This window comes from Aethalodelphis obliquidens, unplaced genomic scaffold (genome assembly GCF_003676395.1).
Source record: "Aethalodelphis obliquidens isolate GAN/ISIS:26980383/991018 unplaced genomic scaffold, ASM367639v1 scaffold37, whole genome shotgun sequence".
Taxonomy (NCBI): domain Eukaryota; kingdom Metazoa; phylum Chordata; class Mammalia; order Artiodactyla; family Delphinidae; genus Aethalodelphis; species Aethalodelphis obliquidens.
In genome coordinates this window covers 3,907,020-3,929,262 of record NW_020837981.1, presented here as the reverse complement: position 1 = coordinate 3,929,262, position 22,243 = coordinate 3,907,020, and the positions used below count along the sequence as shown (strand labels likewise).

The 22,243-nt window shown below is 37.9% G+C and overlaps 1 protein-coding gene across 3 annotated transcripts in view; it reads left to right on the top strand.

Moving 5' to 3' along the window:
- Window positions 1–22,243, top strand: part of NRG3 (neuregulin 3) — a 1,055,004-nt gene that overhangs the window by 901,517 nt on the left and 131,244 nt on the right. For 2 of the 3 annotated variants that reach the window (XM_027129706.1, XM_027129705.1), the window contains exon 4: window positions 21,398–21,424. In XM_027129706.1, coding sequence (XP_026985507.1) covers window positions 21,398–21,424 — 27 coding nt within the window. The remainder of the gene's footprint in view (window positions 1–21,397; window positions 21,425–22,243) is intronic. The other variant, XM_027129707.1, reaches the window with a different exon arrangement.

Here is a 22,243-nt window from a genome sequence, read left to right as displayed (position 1 = left end):
TATGTAACATTTATTATATAATCATTTCTAATTTATATATACATTTTTTTGAGATTTATTTAAGGGAAATGGCTCATGTTACTGTGGAGACTGGCAAGTCTGAAATCTGTAGGGCAGGCTGTCAGATGGGAAATTTAGGCAGGAGCTGATGCTGCAATCTTGAGGAAGAATTTTTCCTTTTGCAGGAAATCTCAGTTTTTGCTTTTAAGGCCTTCAACCAACTGTGGGATGAGGCCCATCCACCTTATTGAGGATAATCTTCTTTACATAAAGCCCTCTGATTGCAGACGTCAACCACATCTACAATTACATTTATAGCAACACCTAGATTAGTGTTTGATTAAATGACTGGGCACTGTAGCCTAGCCAAGTTGGTATGTCACATATACCAAACTATCACTATAACAAAGTAAATCAAAGTTTATACTACTTGACACACAAAAAATTTGTTTCTCTTTCATGGTAAAATATTGTGCTTGTTGGCGGGGATGGGAACGAGTGCTGGCCTCCACAGGGTCACAGAGCAGATCGGGAACCCATTTAGGAAATCAGAACCCATCTAGAAGTTCCTCCCTTTAGGGCTGTCAGAGAATTGTTTAAAACAGTCCAGGAGGGCTACCCTGGTGGCGCAGTGGTTGAGGGTCCGCCTGCAGATGCAGGGGACACGGGTTCGTGCCCCAGTCCGGGAAGATCCCACATACCGCCTAGCGGCTGGGTCCGTGGGCCATGGCCGCTGGGCCTGCGTGTCCGGAGCCTGTGCTCTGCAATGGGAGAGGCCGCGGCAGTGAGAGGCCCGCGTACCGCACACACACACACACACACACACACAAAACAGTCCAGGAACTAGAATATATCCCTTTTCTTACATTGGCCAGAACCCAGAAATATGGCTCCCCTTAACTGCAAGGGTGGCTGGGAAATTTAGTCTTTCTGTGATCAAGAGGAAAATGAGATGGTTTGAATGAATAAAAAGCCCTGTGTGCCGCATAGGATTTTTTTTTTTTTTTTTATCCTGCTCTGTTCACTGACATATCCCAAGCATCCAGAATATTATACTCTGAAACATATTTGTTGAAGTCCTAATGAAAAAAGAAACTATCAGTATAAAGAAAATAATAAATATAAGAAATTCTAAAGCTTTAACATTATTTATTAAAATATACTTGAACAACTGAATTCTCCCATTAAAGGATAGAAACAAAGCACAGCTATGTACTTTTTAAAAGCAACACACTTTAATGATAACAACGTAGAAAATAAAGGGATGGGAAGAGATACTGTTCAACTATATTTTTAAAAAATGGAAAGCACAAAGTTTAAAGAGAGTCTCTGTATTAATGAGAGGCAAGTTGCCAGGTAAAGTTAATGGGATGAATCAGGATAAAGAGGAACACTAAGTAATAAGAAGAGCACAATTTATCAAGATGATAACCAGTCATTAACCAATATAAACCAATCTACATAGCAACTAAATATATAAGGTAAAATACATTAGATTAAAGAAAACAGCTTGATACAAATACAATTATATAATTATAATGGAAACTTCCAATATATCTTTTGTCATGGTTGAAGAGATCTGTAGAGAAACATACATAAAGACACAGATAAATTAACTAAAACCATCAATACCATAAATAACTGGGACTTTAGGTCATTTTCTACATATCAGTGAAGTAAAATAAATCACAGACAATGGCAGAAATTATAAAAGCGAGCTAGCTAGCTAATATGTTCTGGTGAGTGACTCTTTTTATGTACCTCCTTTATTTGCTTCAAAACCATTTCCTTTAGTGCCTCTTTCTAATTAAGTCTCATTATACATAATGATGGACTCTGCACTTAGGCCCTGTTGATACAGTACTGCTACAGGGTGTATTTACCCAGATATAAAGAAGTTCTTGGGAAGTCGGAGTTCTGTGCAGTGAAAAGGGCAATCTCTGGAGACAAAAGACTGGGTTTGAATTCTGACCTTGCCCTCACTAAAGTAATTGAATACCTCTTATAGATGCAAAATGTATCTGGAATCACAAACTTGAGTTCAAATTCACACTATAATTTGCCAGTTATATGATATTAGGCAATTTACCTAACCTCGTCGAGATTCGATGTTCTTATCTCTAGATGAGAAACCATCTCTAGAGATGCAAGTCTGTCGGTAACTTCAGTAAGCTTTTACATAGTAGTACAAATAGTTTAGAGATGCAATTCTGTCTGTAACTTCGGTAAGCTTTTACATAGTAGTACAAATAGTTTATCTTCTAGGATCCAAAAATCCTCTGCAATCCCCATTTCAAATAAAGAACTGTATTTATGTTAGAATAGCTAAAAAGCCAGTTGAGACACTTGTTGCAAAATAAAGGAAATGTTTCCCCAAAAGAACAAAGAGGGGTTAATTAAGGCAGTGTTAATATAACAGATTCTGTCACCTCCATTTATCAAATTTCCAAAACATAGGCTAGAAATGGAAAGAGCTTCAAGAGTTACAGGCTTGTTTTGAGTTTTATATATACACAAGTGACAGTGCTTAATGCAGAACTTGCTTAATGGGTGATCAATACTTATTAACTATCTTCTTTCCTTTGATATCTGGGAGTAAAATTAAGTTGATGGAGCTGCATCATTGCTCTCGCTGCCACAAATACTGACAATCGTCCATTGGGATTTTCCTGCTCAATAAATGTCTTCCTGACGAAGCCAAATGATTTCCTTTCTCACATATATATTATGATTGAAAATGGGGAATTGCTGATTTACAAAATAAGTTGTGATGCTGATAGAAAAATGTCAATAATGTGCTTATACATGTAAGGCACAGGGGATTAAAACATGCCTGGGCAAGCAAAAAGAGAGCACTGGTATTAAACATCCTAATAAATATTTGAGAGAAGGACAGAAATTGAGGGAAATGGATAGACTTGGAAGAGGAAGAAGCAAGAAAAGAATAAGGAAATGTAACATTTGCCTCAGGTCTTTGAAATATGCAAGAGAGAAAAGTTGACATGGAAGAGTGTAAATATTTTAGCAAAAGAAAAAAGAAACGCTTGAAATGAGAAATACACAAGACAGTAGATGTTCTGTTTTATCCACTTTGAATGTTTCTGTGAGGGTCAAGCATAAAAAGTACTGAGATGGAATATTAATGCAGTCTAACCTTTAAGCTACCATAGGCCCACACACAAAGACAGACACACACTGAAGATTTAGTAGATCTCAAACTGAAAGTGCATAAGAATAACCCTGAGAGTTTATTAAATATACAGCTTATAGAATTTGCATTTTTACATGCACTTTGGCTGATTCTAATATAGATGTTTGACAGTCCACAATTGAGAAACACTCTCTAGTTTTTCTGTACTTCATCATTACCCTTAGAGAGGTGGATTTCCAACTAACATTTTCATCTTGTTTCCTGGGTGGGATTATAGATTCAGAACAACTTAGAGAATTGAAAGTCATCTTTTTAGTTATGCAGCAGAACCCACTAAGATTTGAATGAGCACTCTTTATTGAGCAGAACATTCATGGGACTTTTTCTAACCCATGGGTTGTGGTTACAAGAGAAGAAAGAGATGGCAGGCAAACTTGGCACAAGATTCAAAAGAAAAGAGACTGGAAGCATCCCTGAAAGAGAAGGTAATCCAGCCCACAATGCTAAGAAGATATTCAATATCAGCATTCTGAAATTTGGGGAATTATAGCAGCAGATGATGCTGCCTTCCAAAGGTCTGTTAAAATACATGTGTATGGAAAAAATAGAGTTCACTTTGAGGAACTTCTGAATGATGATTATTCAATATCAAGCAGAATTGGAAGAGGAAGGCTGTTTAATGTTAATTCCTGAAGGACTGCTAAAAATTCAATGGTAGAAGATTCTCTACTTGAAAAAGTAGACCAACCAGCAGGAATTAAAGATTATAAGAATAATAGCAAGGTGTTATGTGTGTGTGTGTGTGTGTGTGTGTGTATATATACACATATATACATATACACATATATACACACAATATAAAGATGATAAAACAATAAATAATTATAGAAGAATTGCATATAATATGGCATAACAGCTTATACTTAGTTTCTAGAAAAAATATGTCCATTTATAAGTAACATGAATCTAAAATTATCACTGAGTTCTGTAGTAGTTTGTTTTTTGGTTTATGGTTCAAATACAACCAAATAAAACATAACAAATGCATACCTACTATGTATGAGAGATTGTGCTTGTAATTTTAGCAATTAAAATTGTGTTCAGCTGCAAGTAACAGAACACCTAATTAAACAATGATTTCAGTAAACTAGGGGTTTTATTTGTCTGAAGTGATGAGAAGTACAGAGGTGTAGGGAGTCTGGGGCTGGTACAGCACTACAAAGTGTCCTTGGAATTTTATACCTTTAACTTATTCTCATCAACCATGTTAGCATGTGGCTTCCATCTTCATTCTGGCTGCCTCATAACTGCAGGAAGTCTGTGCCATCCAACTCCAGGCTGAAAGGAGGAGGAGGGCACCTAACAAATGGCTAAATCTTTTAATAAATGATTAACTAAGTGCTCCCATAGAAAGCGATTTGCTGAAAGACAACCTAGAAATTGTCTATTCTAATGCTATACAGCAGAGCTGTGTCATAGAGCCACCGTAAACAGTACAAGGAAGGCTGTTTTAACCTGAGTACATTAACACTTTGAAAAAATTATGATAGAGTGGAGAACAGATATCAAGTAGGCAAATAGAAATGCCTATAAAATCAGATATGTTATCTAATTTAAGCATTTTATAAATCATATGCACTTTATTTCTTAAATAGATGAAGACATTGAGACATATTGAGAGAAAGGTTAAGTAACTTGCCTGAGGTCACATGAGGTTACTAAAGGACAAAATCAGGAATTAAAGCCCATGTAATCAAATGTTAATATCTTTTTCCAGCATATAACATTCGTCCAGGTACCACCAAGCAATATATTCCTTAGAAAGTCAATTACAAAAAAAAAAACACAATTTGTTCATCATTCACCAGTCACGTGGTCAATGCCTTTTGATGGTAGAGATTTTGCATTTCTTCATCCTAGACTGAAACCATTTTTAGGGCACAGGCCATGTCTTCAACATTTTTTTTTTTTTTAAAGAAGATGTTGTGGGTAGCAGTTTATTAATTATTTATTTTTGCTGTGTTGGGTCTTCGTTTCTGTGCGAGGGCTTTCTCTAGTTGCGGCAAGTGGGGCCACTCTTTATCGCGGTACGCAGGCCTCTCACTATCGCGGCCTCTCTTGTTGCGGAGCACAGGCTCCAGACGCGCAGGCTCAGTAGTTGTGGCTCACGGGCCTAGTTGCTCCGCGGCATGTGGGATCCTCCCAGACCAGGGCTCGAACCCATGTCCCCTGCGTTGGCAGGCAGATTCTCAACCACTGCGCCACCAGGGAAGCCCTCTTCAACATTTCTGTATCCCTGATACTTAGTGTTGATTGGTAGAAACAGAGATATCAAGCTGGATAAATCTGGATTTAGAGACTATTTTTTCAGCTTACAGAATCTGGGGGAGAGGGTTTTGTTCTTGTTGTTGTTGTTTTTAATTTTTCTAATACCCACACAAGGCATCATAGAACATGTTATAGAGTATGCATTTAGCAAATTCTTGCTAAAGGTTTAAATAAATAATTAAAATGTGATTTTGTATGGATGTAAAATATATATGTGCATATATATATATATATATATGTAGAGTAAGAAGAATAGCAGTAAAAAGAGCAGTGCCTATTAGAATTATGATTCATTTGGTTAAAAGGTCACACAGAGCTGGAAAAATATTAAGTGATAAATTGATAAATTATCAATTAATAAAAATATTAATTGATAAACTCGACCTGGGTTTCACTGTGATGAATTTCATTCATTCAATCCAAAAATATTTGTTGAGCACCTACCTTATACCAGCCATTGTCCTAAACATCATGGATACAGTGAATAAAACAGAGAACGTATTGTTATGGGTTGAATTGTGTCCCCAAGTTTCATGCATGGAAGTCCTAACCCGCAGTACCTCAGAACGTGACCTCATTTGGAGATGGAGTCTGTAGAGGGGTAATCAAGTTAAAATGAGGTCATCAGGGTGGCCCTAATCCAATATGACTAGTGTCCTTATAAAAAGGGGAAATTTGGACACAGACGTCCACAGAGAGAGAATATCATGTGAAGATGAAGGCAGAGTCGGGGTGATACAACTTTGGCTAAGGAATGCCAAAGATTGCCAGAAAGCCACCAGAGACTCACAGGGGGGCATGGAACAGATTCTCCCTCACAGCCCTCAGAAGAAACTAACCCCTCTGACACCTTGATCTCGGACTTCCAACCTCCAGAACTCCCTCTGACACCTTGATCTTGGACTTCCAGCCTCCAGAACTGTGAAACCATAAATTTCCACTGTTTACCCCACTTTGGAGTACTTTGTTTTGGCAGCCCTAGCAAGTTCCTCCTGGAACTTTACATTGTAGTCTGGAGCAGGGAGGGAAATAGATAATGTTGCATATAGTAATAAAGTCTAAGGAGTAAAGAAGACTAGGGGGAAGGAGATAAAACATGCCATCTTATGTAATAGGATCTCTGATAAAAGGACATTAGAAGTGAAAGGAGGTAGGGATTGAGTTGTGTTGATATCTGGAGGAAGAACATTTAAGGGCAGGGGAACAGCCAGTCCATAGCTCCTGGGAAAAAGAGTGCTTCTGGGTTAGAAGAGCTGCCATGAGGTCAGTTGGTTCAATTAGAATAAGGGACAGAGAATGGTAGCAGTATAGTCAGAGATCTAATGGAGGAGCAGATTGTATAGGTCCGTGTTTTATTTTGATGATAACTGGTTTCTATTCTAAGTGACATAGAAAGCCACGGGAGGGACTTTTGAGCAAAGGAATAATGTGATCTGACTTAAAATTTCAAAGGATCTCTCCAGCTGCTGTGTGGGAAGAGACTGTGGGGAGGGGGGCAGAGTTGGAAGCAGAGAAGTCAAGGAGGAGGCTAACATGCTAAAAACTTCCAGGTGTGAGATGCAGCTGGTTTGTGCCAGAAAGGTGGTGGAGGAAAAGATGATAGGCAAGGGAAGGGTCGGCTGAAGCATCCCAAATACAACGGGAAGCTTGACAGAGAAATGGAGACCAGATCTATGGAGGACGCTATAGGAAGTTTCTGTTTAAGAAAAGCAGTAAAGGAGAGGGAATTGAATGTTAGTACTGGAAGGCATAGATGAAGTTGGTGTCCGGGAGAATTTGTCTTGCTACAATCATGAAGCCATCCAGAGCAATGGGGTCATCAACCAACACATAATTTATTCCTACTACTCATATCTTTGAGTGACATTTATGGACCCTAGTGAGCTGTGGTCACAATTTAGTCCCTGCAATGAGCAAATGAATTTCATTTTCCCTAGAGAAGGCTCAATTTGAACAAGGGGGGAAATGTCATTATTTTAATCTCCTATGGCTTTGAACCCCTTATCTAGGATTTACATCTATCTATTAATATGAAGAAAAGGAAATCCCTTAAAACAAAAGTTCAAGCTGATTTGACATCAACTAAGTAAAAATGTTTGGTTTAATAACAGCAAATGCCCATAGCACGAATAATTCAATAGTTAAGTACTTAAGTAGTTTGAAGTCCCACAAAATTTGTTGAAAATTTCTTTGCACCTAGCTGTTTGCATATATTGTTTAGTAACCATGCAAATTACCTTATCGTATATTCCAATTTTTGCAACAGCAAGAAATGCCCATTTAAAACAAAAGTTTTTAAATAAAATAAAATTTAGGGATAACATGACTATATTGAGTTCAGTGTAATTGTATCTAATATTGCAGTATAATAAGCTAATCAGCCTTCTTGATTTTGTAGCAGTAACAAATCTCAGTCTAAAAAATGTGGAGTAGATGTGTATACAAAGCCATTTGTGTCGTGGGTTCAAAGTGTAGGTACTTGAAACCTGGGTTTGAATCCCAGCATTGTTAGTCACAAGTTGAAGGATCTCGTTAACCTCTATGTGCCTCAGTTTCATCTCTAACATGGGAATAAAAATAGCAACTACTCCATAAAATTGCTGTAGGTTTTTAATTAATTAAGACACGTAAAGTGTATAGATAAACGGCTGCTTACAATAAGCCCTCAAAGATTTAAGCTATATTATTATCTTCGTTATTTAAATTTCCTTCTTTTCTATCTCAAGTTGCATTTCATTGGGTTAGAGAAAAGTGTAATCACAGTTCATCCTTGACTCCTGTTCCCTGAGGATAGCGTCACAGTTCTGTAAAGAGGTGTGGTTTACCCAGTGCCCAGGCACCGGTGCAGCTGCAACAGGTGGTAGATGGGCAAATCCTCTGTGCTCTTGTCTATCCATGCTGGAATCTGCTGAGGTGTCCTCACTACTGTCATGTGTTTAGTCCACAGAGGCCATTGCTGCAGACTGTAGTCTTCCCAACCTCCTAGCTCATGTATGTCAGGCTCTCGGTGATTGTGCCTATCAGGTTCATGGGGAATAAATTGACATGCCTAGGTGCTCCCCACCCTGGCAGATCTGAGGGTCATCTCTCTGGCTCCTCTAGCATCCCATCCTTCAGTGTAAAGCTGAAGTTGGGACAGCAGTGGACATGGGGTACTCTGCTCTTGCTGCCTCCAGGGACTGTAGTTAGCAAGTTCAAGGCAGCCCTGTTTGGGAAGCTGTTTCACTTCCTCTAGTTGGAGCAGTGGGATGATGAGAAGTGCATGATTTGGCAGCAGCAGTGTGCATACTTTTTGCTGAAGGTCACCTCCCAGGCCTTTTGGCTTTCCTCCATTTCTTCCCTTCACCTAGAAACTCTTTAATGGATTAATTTGCAGGGGAGCCTGGTTCTTTGTCTATACCATCAAATCTAGTATTTTATATTTCAGTTTCTTCTGAGCCAAGGATTTTGCAACTCACAAACTTTTTTTTTTAATTGCTAAGACCTCCCTCCCCGGAAGCAACAGACAAAAGAATACAGGATAGAAGGAACTACCTGTAACAGAGGTCACATTGAGTAAAACTTCAAAAATCCATGCAGCTATTTAATTTTTCTTTATTTACTCAAATACTCTCTCTGTGCCAGGAACTGTAATATAAAGACATACTAAGCATGGCTTTTTTTATTAAGTTGCTTATAGTCATTTGGGGGAAGATGAGCAGGAAAACAAAGAACTATAATAGAGTGTGATGAACCTACAGTACATAAATATAAAAGATTCCATGAAAGACTGTTTCTATTGGAGACAGTATGTGGGAAAAGATATGCATTCCAGAGCTAGTTGTGTTTTAAAAAAGTGAGTCATTATGAATGAAGTTCACCAGACTGCACGTGAGCAAGGTGAGGCTTTGGAATTGGAGAAGGAATGTGGAGGTGGGGCTGGAGAAGCAGGATGGGGCTGGATCATTAATGTTTGACTTACATGGCATGCTAGGCAAGGTGGAAAGTTTTCTGTGGGGACAGCGGCATGATTTAATGAAATTATGTGCTTCCCATCTTGGGAAGCAAATTAGCCCATCTTGAGCAAATTAGTACACCTTTCTGAATCTCAGTTTCCTCATCTGTAAAATATTATCTGCAGAAAGGATGCTGTGGGGATGAGTCAGCAGGATGTCATATAGACTCACAAGTCTATCATTTGTAGACGGTAGCTTTGAAGAATAACATTGTAGACTCTATTCATTTGCTTTGCTAATGTCTAAGTGATGTAAAATTAGAACTTTATAAATTCATCCATACTTAGCTTTTGACATCCACACAGCATTTTGAAAAGGTTATCTCACTAATAGGGTGCCCGGCAGAGTGATTATTTTTTATCCACATATCTAGAAAACACACAGAGAGAGTTATCAAGACTATAGAAGAGGGTAGTGGGAGGATGAGGGTGAGAACTTCAAAGTACCTGGATTCCACTGGGTTCCAGCTAATTATAGCCAAAATTAGATAATAGTTTCTTCCATTATTTTAATAAAGATGCTTTCCCTAGTGTTTCTACACTACGAAGAATTCAGCTACTCTGGGGTAAGCCATTATTGGGTGAAGGCTCTACCAGTTTAATTTCCATTTCTTTATTTCTGTTAAATAAAAGAAGCTTACATTAGTCCTATGTTATTAACTACTTAATAGATTTAGGAAGCAGGTAGCAAAAGAAGAATTGTTCTTTGCGTTTAAATGAACCAAATAATACCCTCAGCTGGTTATGCATTTAGGGGGAAAGAAATTGCTACATTTTAAGTCTGCAGAAGTAATACATTAATCCATTAGTGAGCCCAAGTATGTTGTCTGTTGTGCTCATTATCGAGCATTCCCAGGTGTTCAGGGGTTTTTGAGTCTAAATTGTCGTGACTTTTAAACTTGGTAATAGAAATATCCAGCATAAGTATCATAAGCTATGAAACTATTCCCATACCAGTGCTTTTTACAGAGAAAAGTACAGCATTAAATATTAAACTAAGATGTTCCCCAATATTGGAATGTGTTAACTTGTCAGAATGAAGCTAAGAAACAAAATTAGTAATAGAAACCGTAGGGTTGCCAAGTTTTCTTCCCAGTTGCCTGATTTTAGGTATCATTTTAAGAGCACAATACCAAATATTAGGCACCGTGAGTATGTGCATTTAAACAAATAAATCAATTGATTTCTTCAGATACTCATTATCCATCTATTTGTGGATTCAGTCAACAAAAATGCTTTGAGCATTTACTACCTGCTAGATAGGGCACATAGTCTGGAAGGAGGCGAGACTGCCAGACAAATGACCACAAGATAGAATTCAAAGAGCAAAGTGTTATTAGAAAGGGCACCTCTTGGGGAATTGTTTGAGCTGGGTCTGAAAAGAGCAAGATAAAGCAGTTCTTTCAAAGATCAGGAGCTCTAAAAATCATGTTGTATTGAAGCACTTTCTTTCATTCCACGAATGGAGCTGAGTTTGTGTATGGAACAGAGGCAGAGGAAGAGCACAGGAGTGAACATGGCTGCCATGGATGGCTGTGGATAAAAGCCTCGTTGAGGCTTTTCTCTGCAACCTTAGTGGCTACCAGTGCTTCCCTCTTCTCCCAAAGAACATTAAAATAAGAACTTCTTGGGCTTCCCTGGTGGCGCAGGGGTTGAGAGTCCGCCTGCCGATGCAGGGGACACGGGTTCATACCCCGGTCCGGGAAGATGCCACATGCCGCGGAGCGGCTGGGCCCGTGAGCCGTGGCCGCTGAGCCTGCGCGTCCGGAGCCTGTGCTCCGCCAACGGGAGAGGCCACAGCAATGAGAAGCCCGCGTACCGCAAAAAAAAAAAAAAAAAAAGAACTTCTTATATAAGTAGTCACTTGCCTGAACATCTCAGTTCATTGAGGTGATAGAAGAGGAAAAGAAAAGACTTTCCTCTTTCTTTCTTTCTTTTTTTTTTTGTTCCCTGGAGGTGATTCACAATTCAGTGAGGAATAAACTGTGTAACTCGGAATATAGTTTGTGTGTATGTGTGTGTGTGTTTTAATGGAAGCCTATTGAAAGTGTCCAGAAAATCTGGAAGACTACGGTAGAAAATCTCGCCTGAGAGAAAGCATTATAGTTTATAAGCATGATTTACTTTTTAAAAAAATCTCACAATGGTATACCTCATTGAGAAAGAAAATTGGTGGGGTTATGAAAAAGGTTCAATAAACATTTACTTTCCATCTGCTGTTTGAAAGGCAGAAGGGGAAGTGAAGGAGGGGCAGGCAAAAGATCCTAGTTTTCCTTATTAGTTATGGTATAGGTATATCTATACTGGTTCTATTTCAGTGCACAATAATCCTACTCCTAAATACAGATCCCATTATCATTCATAGAAAAACAGAGCAGGTAATGTTATTTCAGGCTTTCAGAGATGGCTTCAGGAGGAAGTGGTCCTTGAAAGACAGACTGAGTTTGTAGGAGGAAGACTTGAGAGTCCATCAGGAAAGATATTCAAGGCTAGTGTAATGGCTGGAATAAAAACATGAGATGTGTGGGTATGGGCCTATCTGAGGGAAGTGCTGGTAGAACAGAAGCTTTAGAGAGTTAGGAAAAATGGGTGTCTTCTTTCTCATATTTTAAGTGATTTCCTACAGAAAAACTTTAAATAGCCAGCTACCTTCTGCATTTGAAGAACTATTTGTCATGCAATATATTTTTCCCTACAAATAAATACCTTTACGTAAAATAAAATAGAGCAAAGCCAGTGGCAGTGACAATGGACAAGCCTACCATTCAGAGGCCAACCTAAAGAGTGGTTACCAAAAGCAAAGTACAAAAGTGCCAGGTCTGTCTTGTGTTGTCTTGTCCCACATCATTTCTTGATGGCATCAGGCATCACTTAAGAATAAGCTTCCAACACACAGGCTTGTTTTGGGTCTTAGCTCTGACACAGTTAGCCCAGCCTATCATAAGTTGCACTTTCTCGGCCACTAATCAGTTTTCCTGAGTCCTAACCTAAAAGGACCTCTTCCTGATTATGACCTTAACTTGCCTCCTAGTTTGAATTATCTTTGCTATTTCCTCGGTGTGGACTTGCTCTTTTCTTTACTTCATCATGAATGAGGCTTTTTGCCAGCTCCATTACTTCCCTGCATTTGGGTGTTGCAGATCAATACCTTGGGCAGTTGGTTCAGGACCAAGAATCTTCGACCTCTTGGCTAATCATTCTCTTTGGTCCCTCTATTTTTGGCAGATGGGAAGCAGAAGATACCTTTGTTGGGATCTCCATGCTACCAAAGCTGTCATCTGTTGGGAGGTGGGAGTTAGGTTTCTTTGCTCTTTGCTTAGGAGAGTTCATTTCAGAGCAATGTTTCTTAAAATGTGTCCATCATTTTCTGAATTAGTATTCATCATGAAGCTATTGCAATTTTGAATTCAGGAATATAATGAAAAGCATAGTGCTAAAACAACTGGTTAACAAAAGCTTTAATTAATTAGCATATCGACTGCAAACACATATAATGCTGATTGCCATATACTTCTTTCTTTCCTTTCTTTTACTTTTTTGGGTAGACATTCGCCTATTTTATTATAATCCTTACATCTACCAACCTTAATCTCTTCTGTGTGTCTTCATTGATAATAAAATGGATTGAAGTTGAAAAGTTACAATCTGTAAAAGTGTACAAAACAAATATTTCAAAGATTGCTTGAATGGTTTGACATTATTAAGAAGTAACCCCTTAAATAGCATATATAATAATATTTTAATTACCATGGAAAATTGAATACTTTTTCCTGATAATTGACCACTTGTTCACATGAATCCTAAATTACATACAAAAATTATGTGCCAATGGTATACATGTGTTGGACACTTTCAGATAATAATATGGTGATTTTTGGACTCCAGAATTGTAGTCTCATGTAAGTAGTAATTAAATGTAGTACTTTGATATGGGGGGTGTTCTAGAAACATTTATGTATATTGTTTTTTCAATATCAAAAGAGTTGCACCCAGAGGTGTAATGTTCATTGGAATCCTCAGAAACTGAGGTGATGGAAAACAGCCTGGATGTGCTCTGAAGGAATTCAAAATATCACATGCAGTGGGCAAAGGGGCTGACTCAGATGGCATTTCATTCATTCAATAAATATTTATTGAGCATCAACAAAATGTCAGATTTTGATAGGCTAGAGTGATAAATCAGTGAGCAAGAGAAATAATGACCCTTCACTCCTGGGATTTGAGATAGTTTTCCACCCTCAGAATATAGGCATCTATAAATACGGCCTTTAGTTTTTCACAACGCTTATTTTCTTCAGCTATTAAATGGGGGTCAGTAGCACTACTTTACAGGCTAATTTTTTTTTTCTCTTTTTTGCGGTACACGGGCCTCTCACTGTTGTGGACTCTCCCATTGCGGAGCACAGGCTCCAGACGCGCAGGCTCAGTGGCCATGGCTCACGGGCCCAGCCACTCCGCGGCATGTGGGATCTTCCCGGACCGGGGCACGAACCCGTGTCCCCTGCATCGGCAGGCAGACTCTCAACCACTGAGCCACCAGGAAAGCCCCAGGCTAATTTTTAAAGTTATATAAAATAATGTGTGTGGAAGTTCCCAGTGAGAAAATATGAGAAGTTGATAAAATATGACAAGAGCTGGGGAATTTCAAGAACAAAAACCCCTAGTGCATTCACCTGTACAAATTTGCTATCATCGATTATATAACCAAAATAGCAGTATTTTTTGAATGAAGAATTCTTCTATATAATGATAATTCTTATTTAATTCTTTAATCAATAATTGTGAACATGAAATCATTTTAAGTCTAATGTTCTAAGATGTTTTCACTGGAAAATTCTACAAGCCATTTAGGCAAGATTCATCCTTGAAGAGCAACTTAAACAAAGAGTCACTCATAAACCTCAGTTGTAACTCTGATTTGTTATTTGATTTCACGGAGCGGAATGCCCATCTTGAGTTTGCGCTGCACGAACGTGTGGCCGTCTCCATGGCTGCTTGCTTCTCCTCCTTTGATACAAACGAATATTTTTATTTAGAGGATGAGAGGGGAGTGTGAAATAGAAGTGTCTCTGTGCAAGAGGAATCCATAACAGAGCTTTTGAGAAGAAAAATTAAGAGGTCATGTTTCATTACAAGGCCCGTGGAAGGGAGAATGGGGCTATGTGCTCTTCTGGAAAAGTGGTTTTACTTCTCCATGATTGATGACCTGTCTGGTGTGAGGCTGGTCACAGTATTAATGTCAGGACTTACTCTCAACAGTAGAAAAAGCTGTCAGTTCTGATATGATAGAAGTAAGAGTGGGATTGGGATTATAGAGCTGAAGTGGCCACAGAGAGTCCTCTGACTTAGGCCCATGAGGCAAGGTGATTTCGTGTAAAATTGACTTTAAACTTATTTTACATGTACAGAGAGAAGACCAGAAAGAACTGAAATAAAAATTTAACAGGAATTAGTTTCAAAATATAATAAGAAATGTATCATTTTCATTAATATGATGTTTTACTGTCCAAATTTTATTCATAAACATGTAGAAATTTTGGACTTCCCTGGTGGCACAGTGGTTAAGAATCCGCCTGCCAACGCAGGGGACACAGGTTTGAGCCCTGGTCTGGGAAGATCCCACATGCCGCGGAGCAACTAAGCCCGTGTGCCACGACTACTGAGTCTGTGCTCTAGAGCCCGCGAGCCACAACTACTGAGCCTGTGTGCCACAACTACTGAAGCCCACGTGCCTAGAGCCCGTACTCCACAACAAGAGAAGCCACCACAATGAGAAGCCCATGCACCGCAAGGAAGAGTAGCCCCCGCTCACTGCAACTAGAGAAAGCTCATGCGCAGCGACGAAGACACAACACAGCCAAAAATAAATTTTTTAAAAAAAAAATTTTTTAATGTAGAAATTTTAAGATCAAATATATATGTGTGCTGATAAAAATAAAATTACCTGTTTAACAAGGTAGCATGATTTAATGGAGAGAGCATGGAGGTTAGAATCTAACCTGCATTCATATCCAAACTCTTGCACTGAGTAGCTGGAAAAAGGATAATCTGATAATAGCCCTATCCTTTTAGGACAACATGATAGAATGGAATGCAATGCCTGGAAAGGGCCTCTCCTTCCTCACCCTGCAGGAGTCAGCTCACACTCTTGCCAGCTCTCCTTCCCTCCCTGTTGCGGGACTGACCCAAAAGGCCTGAGAGATTCACGTCTGGCTATTCTTGGCTCCCAGTTGTCACGTTGTCTTAGTGACTGCCAAGTGTCACTTCCCTCTGGTGAACAGTTATATGCTCTGGGAGCCTGTGGTGAGCCCTATTCCCCCATCCTGTGACACCTGAATCTTTTTGAAATGTATATATTCTGAGAATCCCATGGATTGCTTCTAGACTCTAGCTTCCCTCAGCATCACAGCCAGTTCCCCCCTCAGCCCTTACCCTCCTAATCAGAAACCTTAGAGTCTATCCCAGCCTCTCCTAGTTTACCTGTCTTGTTATAATAAACTGGGACATACATGACAGTGCCTTGACGTGTGACATCTCATCACCTTGTCCATGATCTTCTCCAGGAGCAAGCAAAGTACAGTGACCCACTGGTGAAGCATGACACAGTTACATCTCTTTACAGCGATTCTAGAAACTACTAGAGAATGATAAGCACAGGTGTCAGGAGTCAGCAGATGTTCAAGACCAGCTTACCATCTTCATAAATCCAATTTAGTCTTCTTAGTTGTGATGGACTACCTCATCCTAAAGCGTCACCACAGAAAAGTCATTTGACATGGATCTGAGGGTAGAATCTACAGAGTGACGGATTTCAGTTCAGTGATTAAGATAAACCATTTATAAAATGACGTATTTTATAGTTGAGTGGCTAGTTTCCTCCACATTTATATGGGACCTATTTCCCAGCACGGGTACTATGATAGATTACTACCACAGAGTGCTTCATAACAAGGTGGTAGTTACATCAAGTTGGGAAATACTCCACGGGGGAGTCTTGGCACACATATGAAGACCTTTAGGGATTCTTGCAGTGGAGAAGCCTGTTGAACTTTAAGCGACTATTCTAACTTTTTAAAACACAGAACAATATTTTCATATAATATGTTTTTCCACATCCCCTGGAATAAGGGCTTAAATCATCCCATTTGGAACTACTCTATGATAGAACTACCTGTTCAGTTACTTTTAATATAAGAGTGACACTGAAACTCACATTCATGTTGCATCGTCCCGGTGCTGCATTACAGGGGTTCCTCATCACAGGCTGGACAACTTGTCTCATCTCGCCCTGAGATTGGAATCAAGTCAAGGATTGCTTTTGGTTGCTTTTCCTCATTCTGCCCAGATTGAGGGAACTGTTTGTAGCCCCTGGTTGTCTGTCTGTCAACATATAAATAAGAAGCTTTTGAGGGACTTCCCTGGCAGTGGGAAGATTCCACTGGTTAAGATTCCACTTTTCCACTGCAGGGGGCATAGGTTCGATCCCTGGTCGGGAAACTAAGATCCCACATGCCGCGTGGCCATAAAAAAAGAATTATGGACATGTTGGAAACATGTGGGCCTTGAATTTCCCGGAGTTTTTGACTTTATAGCATGTCAAGTTTGTCTCCCTGGTCACTTCCGTAGCCCTCAAATCTTAAGCACGTTTCAGGCAGAGCTGCTGGCGTTTGTTAAGTGTGTTGCCAATTTGAAGATTATTTGGTTCAATGGCTGGCACATATTCAGGCACAACTCTGCACATCCCTTGCCATATGTACAAACAAATAACTTCAATTAGGCAAGGCTCGTTATGAAGAAATCTCCCTAGGAACCAATGAAAAGATGTTAATGATTTGCCAGTTTGGTTCCTTGGAGAGAGGGAATCCCTCTCTACCTAGCTTATATTGGGCACTTCATCAATAAACCAGCGGTGAGCAAATAAATAAGTAGTGCTTCTACAGTGCCTGAGGATACTTGAAAACAATTTGTTCTCTTAAGTGGATTAAATAACTCCTCCCTGAACGTCTTATTAACTGATGATTTTGTAAAAATTAGCTTTTTCTTCATAAGGAGGGCATAAGTAAACCCTGAGAATGACTGGTGGCTGAAAGTCGAGAAGCTTAGGCTCAGTTGTGTTTCTACTACTTATCAACAGTGTAGTTTTGGGAAAGTTTGTTTACCTCTGTTCCTCATCTGTAAAATGAGGATCATGACAGTCTTATAAGTTTCTGTGAGTTAATACTTTAAGCAGTTCCTGGCATGTAGTAAGTGCTCAGTATATCTTAGCCACTACTGTATAACCAAAGGGTGCAGTATTCCCAAAGAACTGCAATTTTTTCGTATAAAAGTTCATCAGGCTCTAAAAGAAATGGGAATTATACATTCTAATACATGCCATAGGGAAGAACATAGGAAACTGTTTTTCTTGAAGTTATTTGCCTCCTCCTTCATCCCAATATCTGCACAGTTCTTGGCGCCTGGTTTGTTGAGTGAATGAATAAATGAGTAATTAATTGATTCATTCTTATCACATTCCTCTTGATGTTTTCGTGCAGACCTGAATATCCCCAGGAACGCTGTTTGCTTTAAGAATTAGCCAGTGAAGGGTTATGAGAAGTATTGTGGTTTCTGTTCTGTGTGACTCAGTTGACAAAATTAATTGCTTTTCTGTCATGCAATTTCATGGATTTTCATCAATCCTTTTGTCTGTTAACAAATCCTGTCAGTATCTTTAAACCTGCAATAATGATCAGTGTTTAGCATTTTAATAAAAGAATGGAAATGTGTGTGTGTGTGTGTGTGTGTGTGTGGTGAGAGAGAGAGAGAGAGAGAAAGAGGGAAATTTTAAATAAGGTCTTTTTATTTGTATGTTTCAGTAGTGTCAGTCTTCATGAATGTTATTATAAAAAGTAAATAATTTCTCTATAAAATCTAAGAATATAATGCCATGTTGCTTGACAGTATTTCTGAGAACTACTACTCTAATAATTAGATGTAACTTTTCTGCTGTGTTAAGAGTAGACAGATTTCCTTTCTCTTAAGACATCTATTTACACCGTTTAGTGTTTGAATAATTTTAAAATTCTGATGTCTGTTCCTTTTACTGGTTATGAATTCATTCTGGTTTAAAGTGTTTAGATTGCCCTCAAATTTATCAAACTTGCCACTCATTTCTTCATGCAATTTCCAGACTTACAAAGCCTGATTGCCCATATCTCCTGTCTCATATAGAGATGGACCCACCAAGGTTGTGGGAAGAATGAAGAGTGACCATTGGTTATACTTGCCAGCAAAACAGACTACAGCCAGCCATTTCTGAGCCATCTCAGTTCTACTAGAAAGTTCTTTTTTTTTACATTGAAGTATAGTTGATTTAACAGTGTCGTCTTATTTTCTGGTATACAGCAGTGACTCAGTTATATATATATATATATATATATATATATATACACATATTCTTTTTCATATTCTTTTCCATTATGGTTTATTAGAGGACATTGAATATAGTTCCCTGCGCTATATAGTAGGAGCTTGTTGTTTATCTGTTTTATGTGTAGTAGTTTGTACCTGCTAATCCCAGACTCCTACTGTATCCCTTTGGTCCCTTTCCCCTTTGGTAACCATAAATTTGTTTTCTATGTGTGAGTCTCTTTTTGTTTCATAAATAAGTTCATTTGTGTCATATTTTAGATTCCACATACAAGTGATATCATATGGTATTTGTCTTTCTCTTTCTGACTTATTTCACTTAGTATGATAATTTCTAGGTCCATCCATGTTGCTGCAGTTGGCATTATTCTTTTTTAAGGCTGAATAATATTCCATTGTACCACATCAATTTTATTTTATTTTATTTTTTAGTTTTATTGGAATATAGTTGATTTACAATACTGTTTCAGGTGTACAGCAAAGTGATTCGGTTATACATATACATATATTCATTCTTTTTCAGATTCTTTTCTCATATAAGTTATCACAGAATATTGAGTAGAGTTCCCTGTGGTATACAGTAGGTCCTTGCTGGTTATCTGTCTTATATATTCTACTAGAAACTTCTTGTTCAACCAGACTAGGGCTAATGGCTGTTCTGGCTGTAGGCAGAAGGTTTTTTTTATTCCCAATCTTTTTTTTTTTTCTTTTAGTCTCATGATAGGTAATCTCACTCACATCCCTGCTTTAAAATAGCACAACTCTAGTCTCTCCCTAGTGTCCTAAGTGCACACAATCATGAAGATTTTTTTCACACAAGAACCCAAACATGGTCTAGCCAACTTTTCTACAATCTCCATTCAAAAAGCACGTTCTCCTCCTCCCAGGACAAGCTTTTAAGGATTCTTGGCCACTCTATCCAATGCACATTTTCTCATTTTCCATTATAGCGCTATCACAAAGAATTTTCAAAGCTTTCTCTCTGTGGGCTCCCACTGATTTCTGAATTACTTGCGAACAAAAATCTTGTCTTTTTATGAAAGTGTGCTAGATAGCTATCATAGTATATATTAAGCAGGTAAAAAATGCCATGGAAAGGAAGAAATGCATCTACTTTTAAAAAACATCATTACCATAGTTCTTTATATGAGATATTTCTCAATTAAAATAATTCCTAATAACTTAAAAACTGAACTATTTACAGGCAGATTCATAGATACGTAAAGTAGGTTAGAGGTTGCCCGGAACAGAGCAGGGAGGGCAAAATGGGAAATTATTTCTTAGTGGGTAGAGTTTCTCTTCGGAGTGATAGAAAAGTTTGGGAAATATATTGGTCATGGTTACACAACATTTTCAATGTAATTAATACCACTGAATTGTACACTTAAAATTTGTCAAAATGACAAGGTTTATGTTATATATATTTTACCACAATAGAATTTAAAGATGAGTTATTTACAAATAAGAAAGGCATTGAAATATTCAAGATAACTAAATGCATATTTTTTAAAAAGAAAATCTTTCCTAAATAGAGAAGTCATAAAAGGGAGCCCAGAAATTAGTCTTGGAAATAAACATGATCTTAGGAATACTGGTTTTTTTTAATTTATTCTCATTTAAGAAACATATTACTACAACAGAAATCATCATTAAATAATGCAATGAATTTTAAAAGTGAATAACTGAATGATTAAAAGAAAGCACCATTTAAATAAACAAATCTCCAAAGTTGAATGGCTGGATATAGCAGGGTCCGGTTTATCCCTCTGTGGATCACAGACATTAGGTGGTCAAAATGGTACGCTGTCCATAGGAACATAGAACAGACATGGACACATCTACCACTTGTTTTTGATAGGAAGTGCTATCAAGTTTAACGGTCATAGGACCAAAGGGTCAGATAGACTGGATTTATGCCCTGGGTCTTCCTCATGTAAGATTTTTAGTCTTAATGAAGCACAGTTTCTTCATCTAACAAATAAATGGGAAAAGATCCAACATCATTTCTTTTTTGTGAAAGTGAAGAGTGCCTGGTGAAAGCCTGTCATGCAGAAGTCCTTTACCTACATATTAACATAAAGGTTCAAATAAGTTTAATGTTAAACAAGTAGTTATTCTACATAAAATATAATGAGTTCTGAAAATAACTTTAGTTCTAGATATGCTTTATATGAAGTTTTTTTTTTTTCTTTCTCCCTCCCTCCCTTCCTTCCTTCCTTTTTTTTTTTTTTCTTTTTTTCTTTCTTTCCTTTTTTATTGGCTAAATTTATACTTAGCATACTTGGCAATATTATCCCATCTAAATTCCTGGCTACTGGGAAATACCAGTCAGTGTTCAAATCACCCCTAATTGTGGGCAAACTAAATTATCTTTCGCAAGCAAACATGGTGTTACAGTTGAGACACAGTCCTCTCCTTGAAAGGCCAATCTTATAAGCACTGATTTCTGTGTGGAATTTTTTCTAACCTTTTTTTCTTTTTCTGTTTTCCTTTCTTATATGCTGACTTCGGTGTAGCAGACCACTTGGGGATTGAATTCATGGGTAAGACTAAACAATTTTCTCCTTAAATATCCGGAAAAAGCTAAGTTTGATAATGTATATAGTGTTCTTCCCCATCTGATTATAATTGAAATGTATCACTGTCAGGTACTATTAGTAGTAAAAAATGTTTTTGTCGATTTTTCACTAAGTGATGGCTCAAAATGAAAGACTTAACTACTTATTGGGAAGGCAATTTAATGTTAAGTGCATCTTTGGAACCTTACAGAAGTTGAATTTGGCTCCTGGATTTGATTGTTTGCTCTAATTCTCAATTTTCTTATCTGTAAAGAGGGATAACGATAGTTCCTATTTTATTGCACATATAAATTGCTTAGCACAATGTCTGCAAGATGGCAAACACTCAATAAATGGTAGAAAATAATGGTGATGGTTTAAAAATATCAGTTTTTGTTATTTTCTGCTCTATTTTCTTTTCCTTTTGCATGATGACTACTTTGGATATATTTTGGTCAATCTTAATTTTGGAGTATGGACTCTATAAATGTTTTCATTTACAAAGTGAAAATATTTATTTTGAAAGTATTTGTAGTGAATGGTGTGTTTTTAAAAGGGTGAGAATACCTTCCACAGTAATTATTTTCTATACTCATAGATAATTACATTAAGAATTGGACATACTTTTCTGAGTCTATATTATAAGTAAATGAAAAGAAAAAGCATTCCATAGGATTGATAGGCATTATGGTACTAAAATAGAAAGATACTCAGGAGTTAAAGTTAGTGAAACTGAGGACCCAAATTTGAATCCAAATTCATAGGTTCTCCTTGCTCAGCTTTTGTTGAACTTCAGGTTTTTCT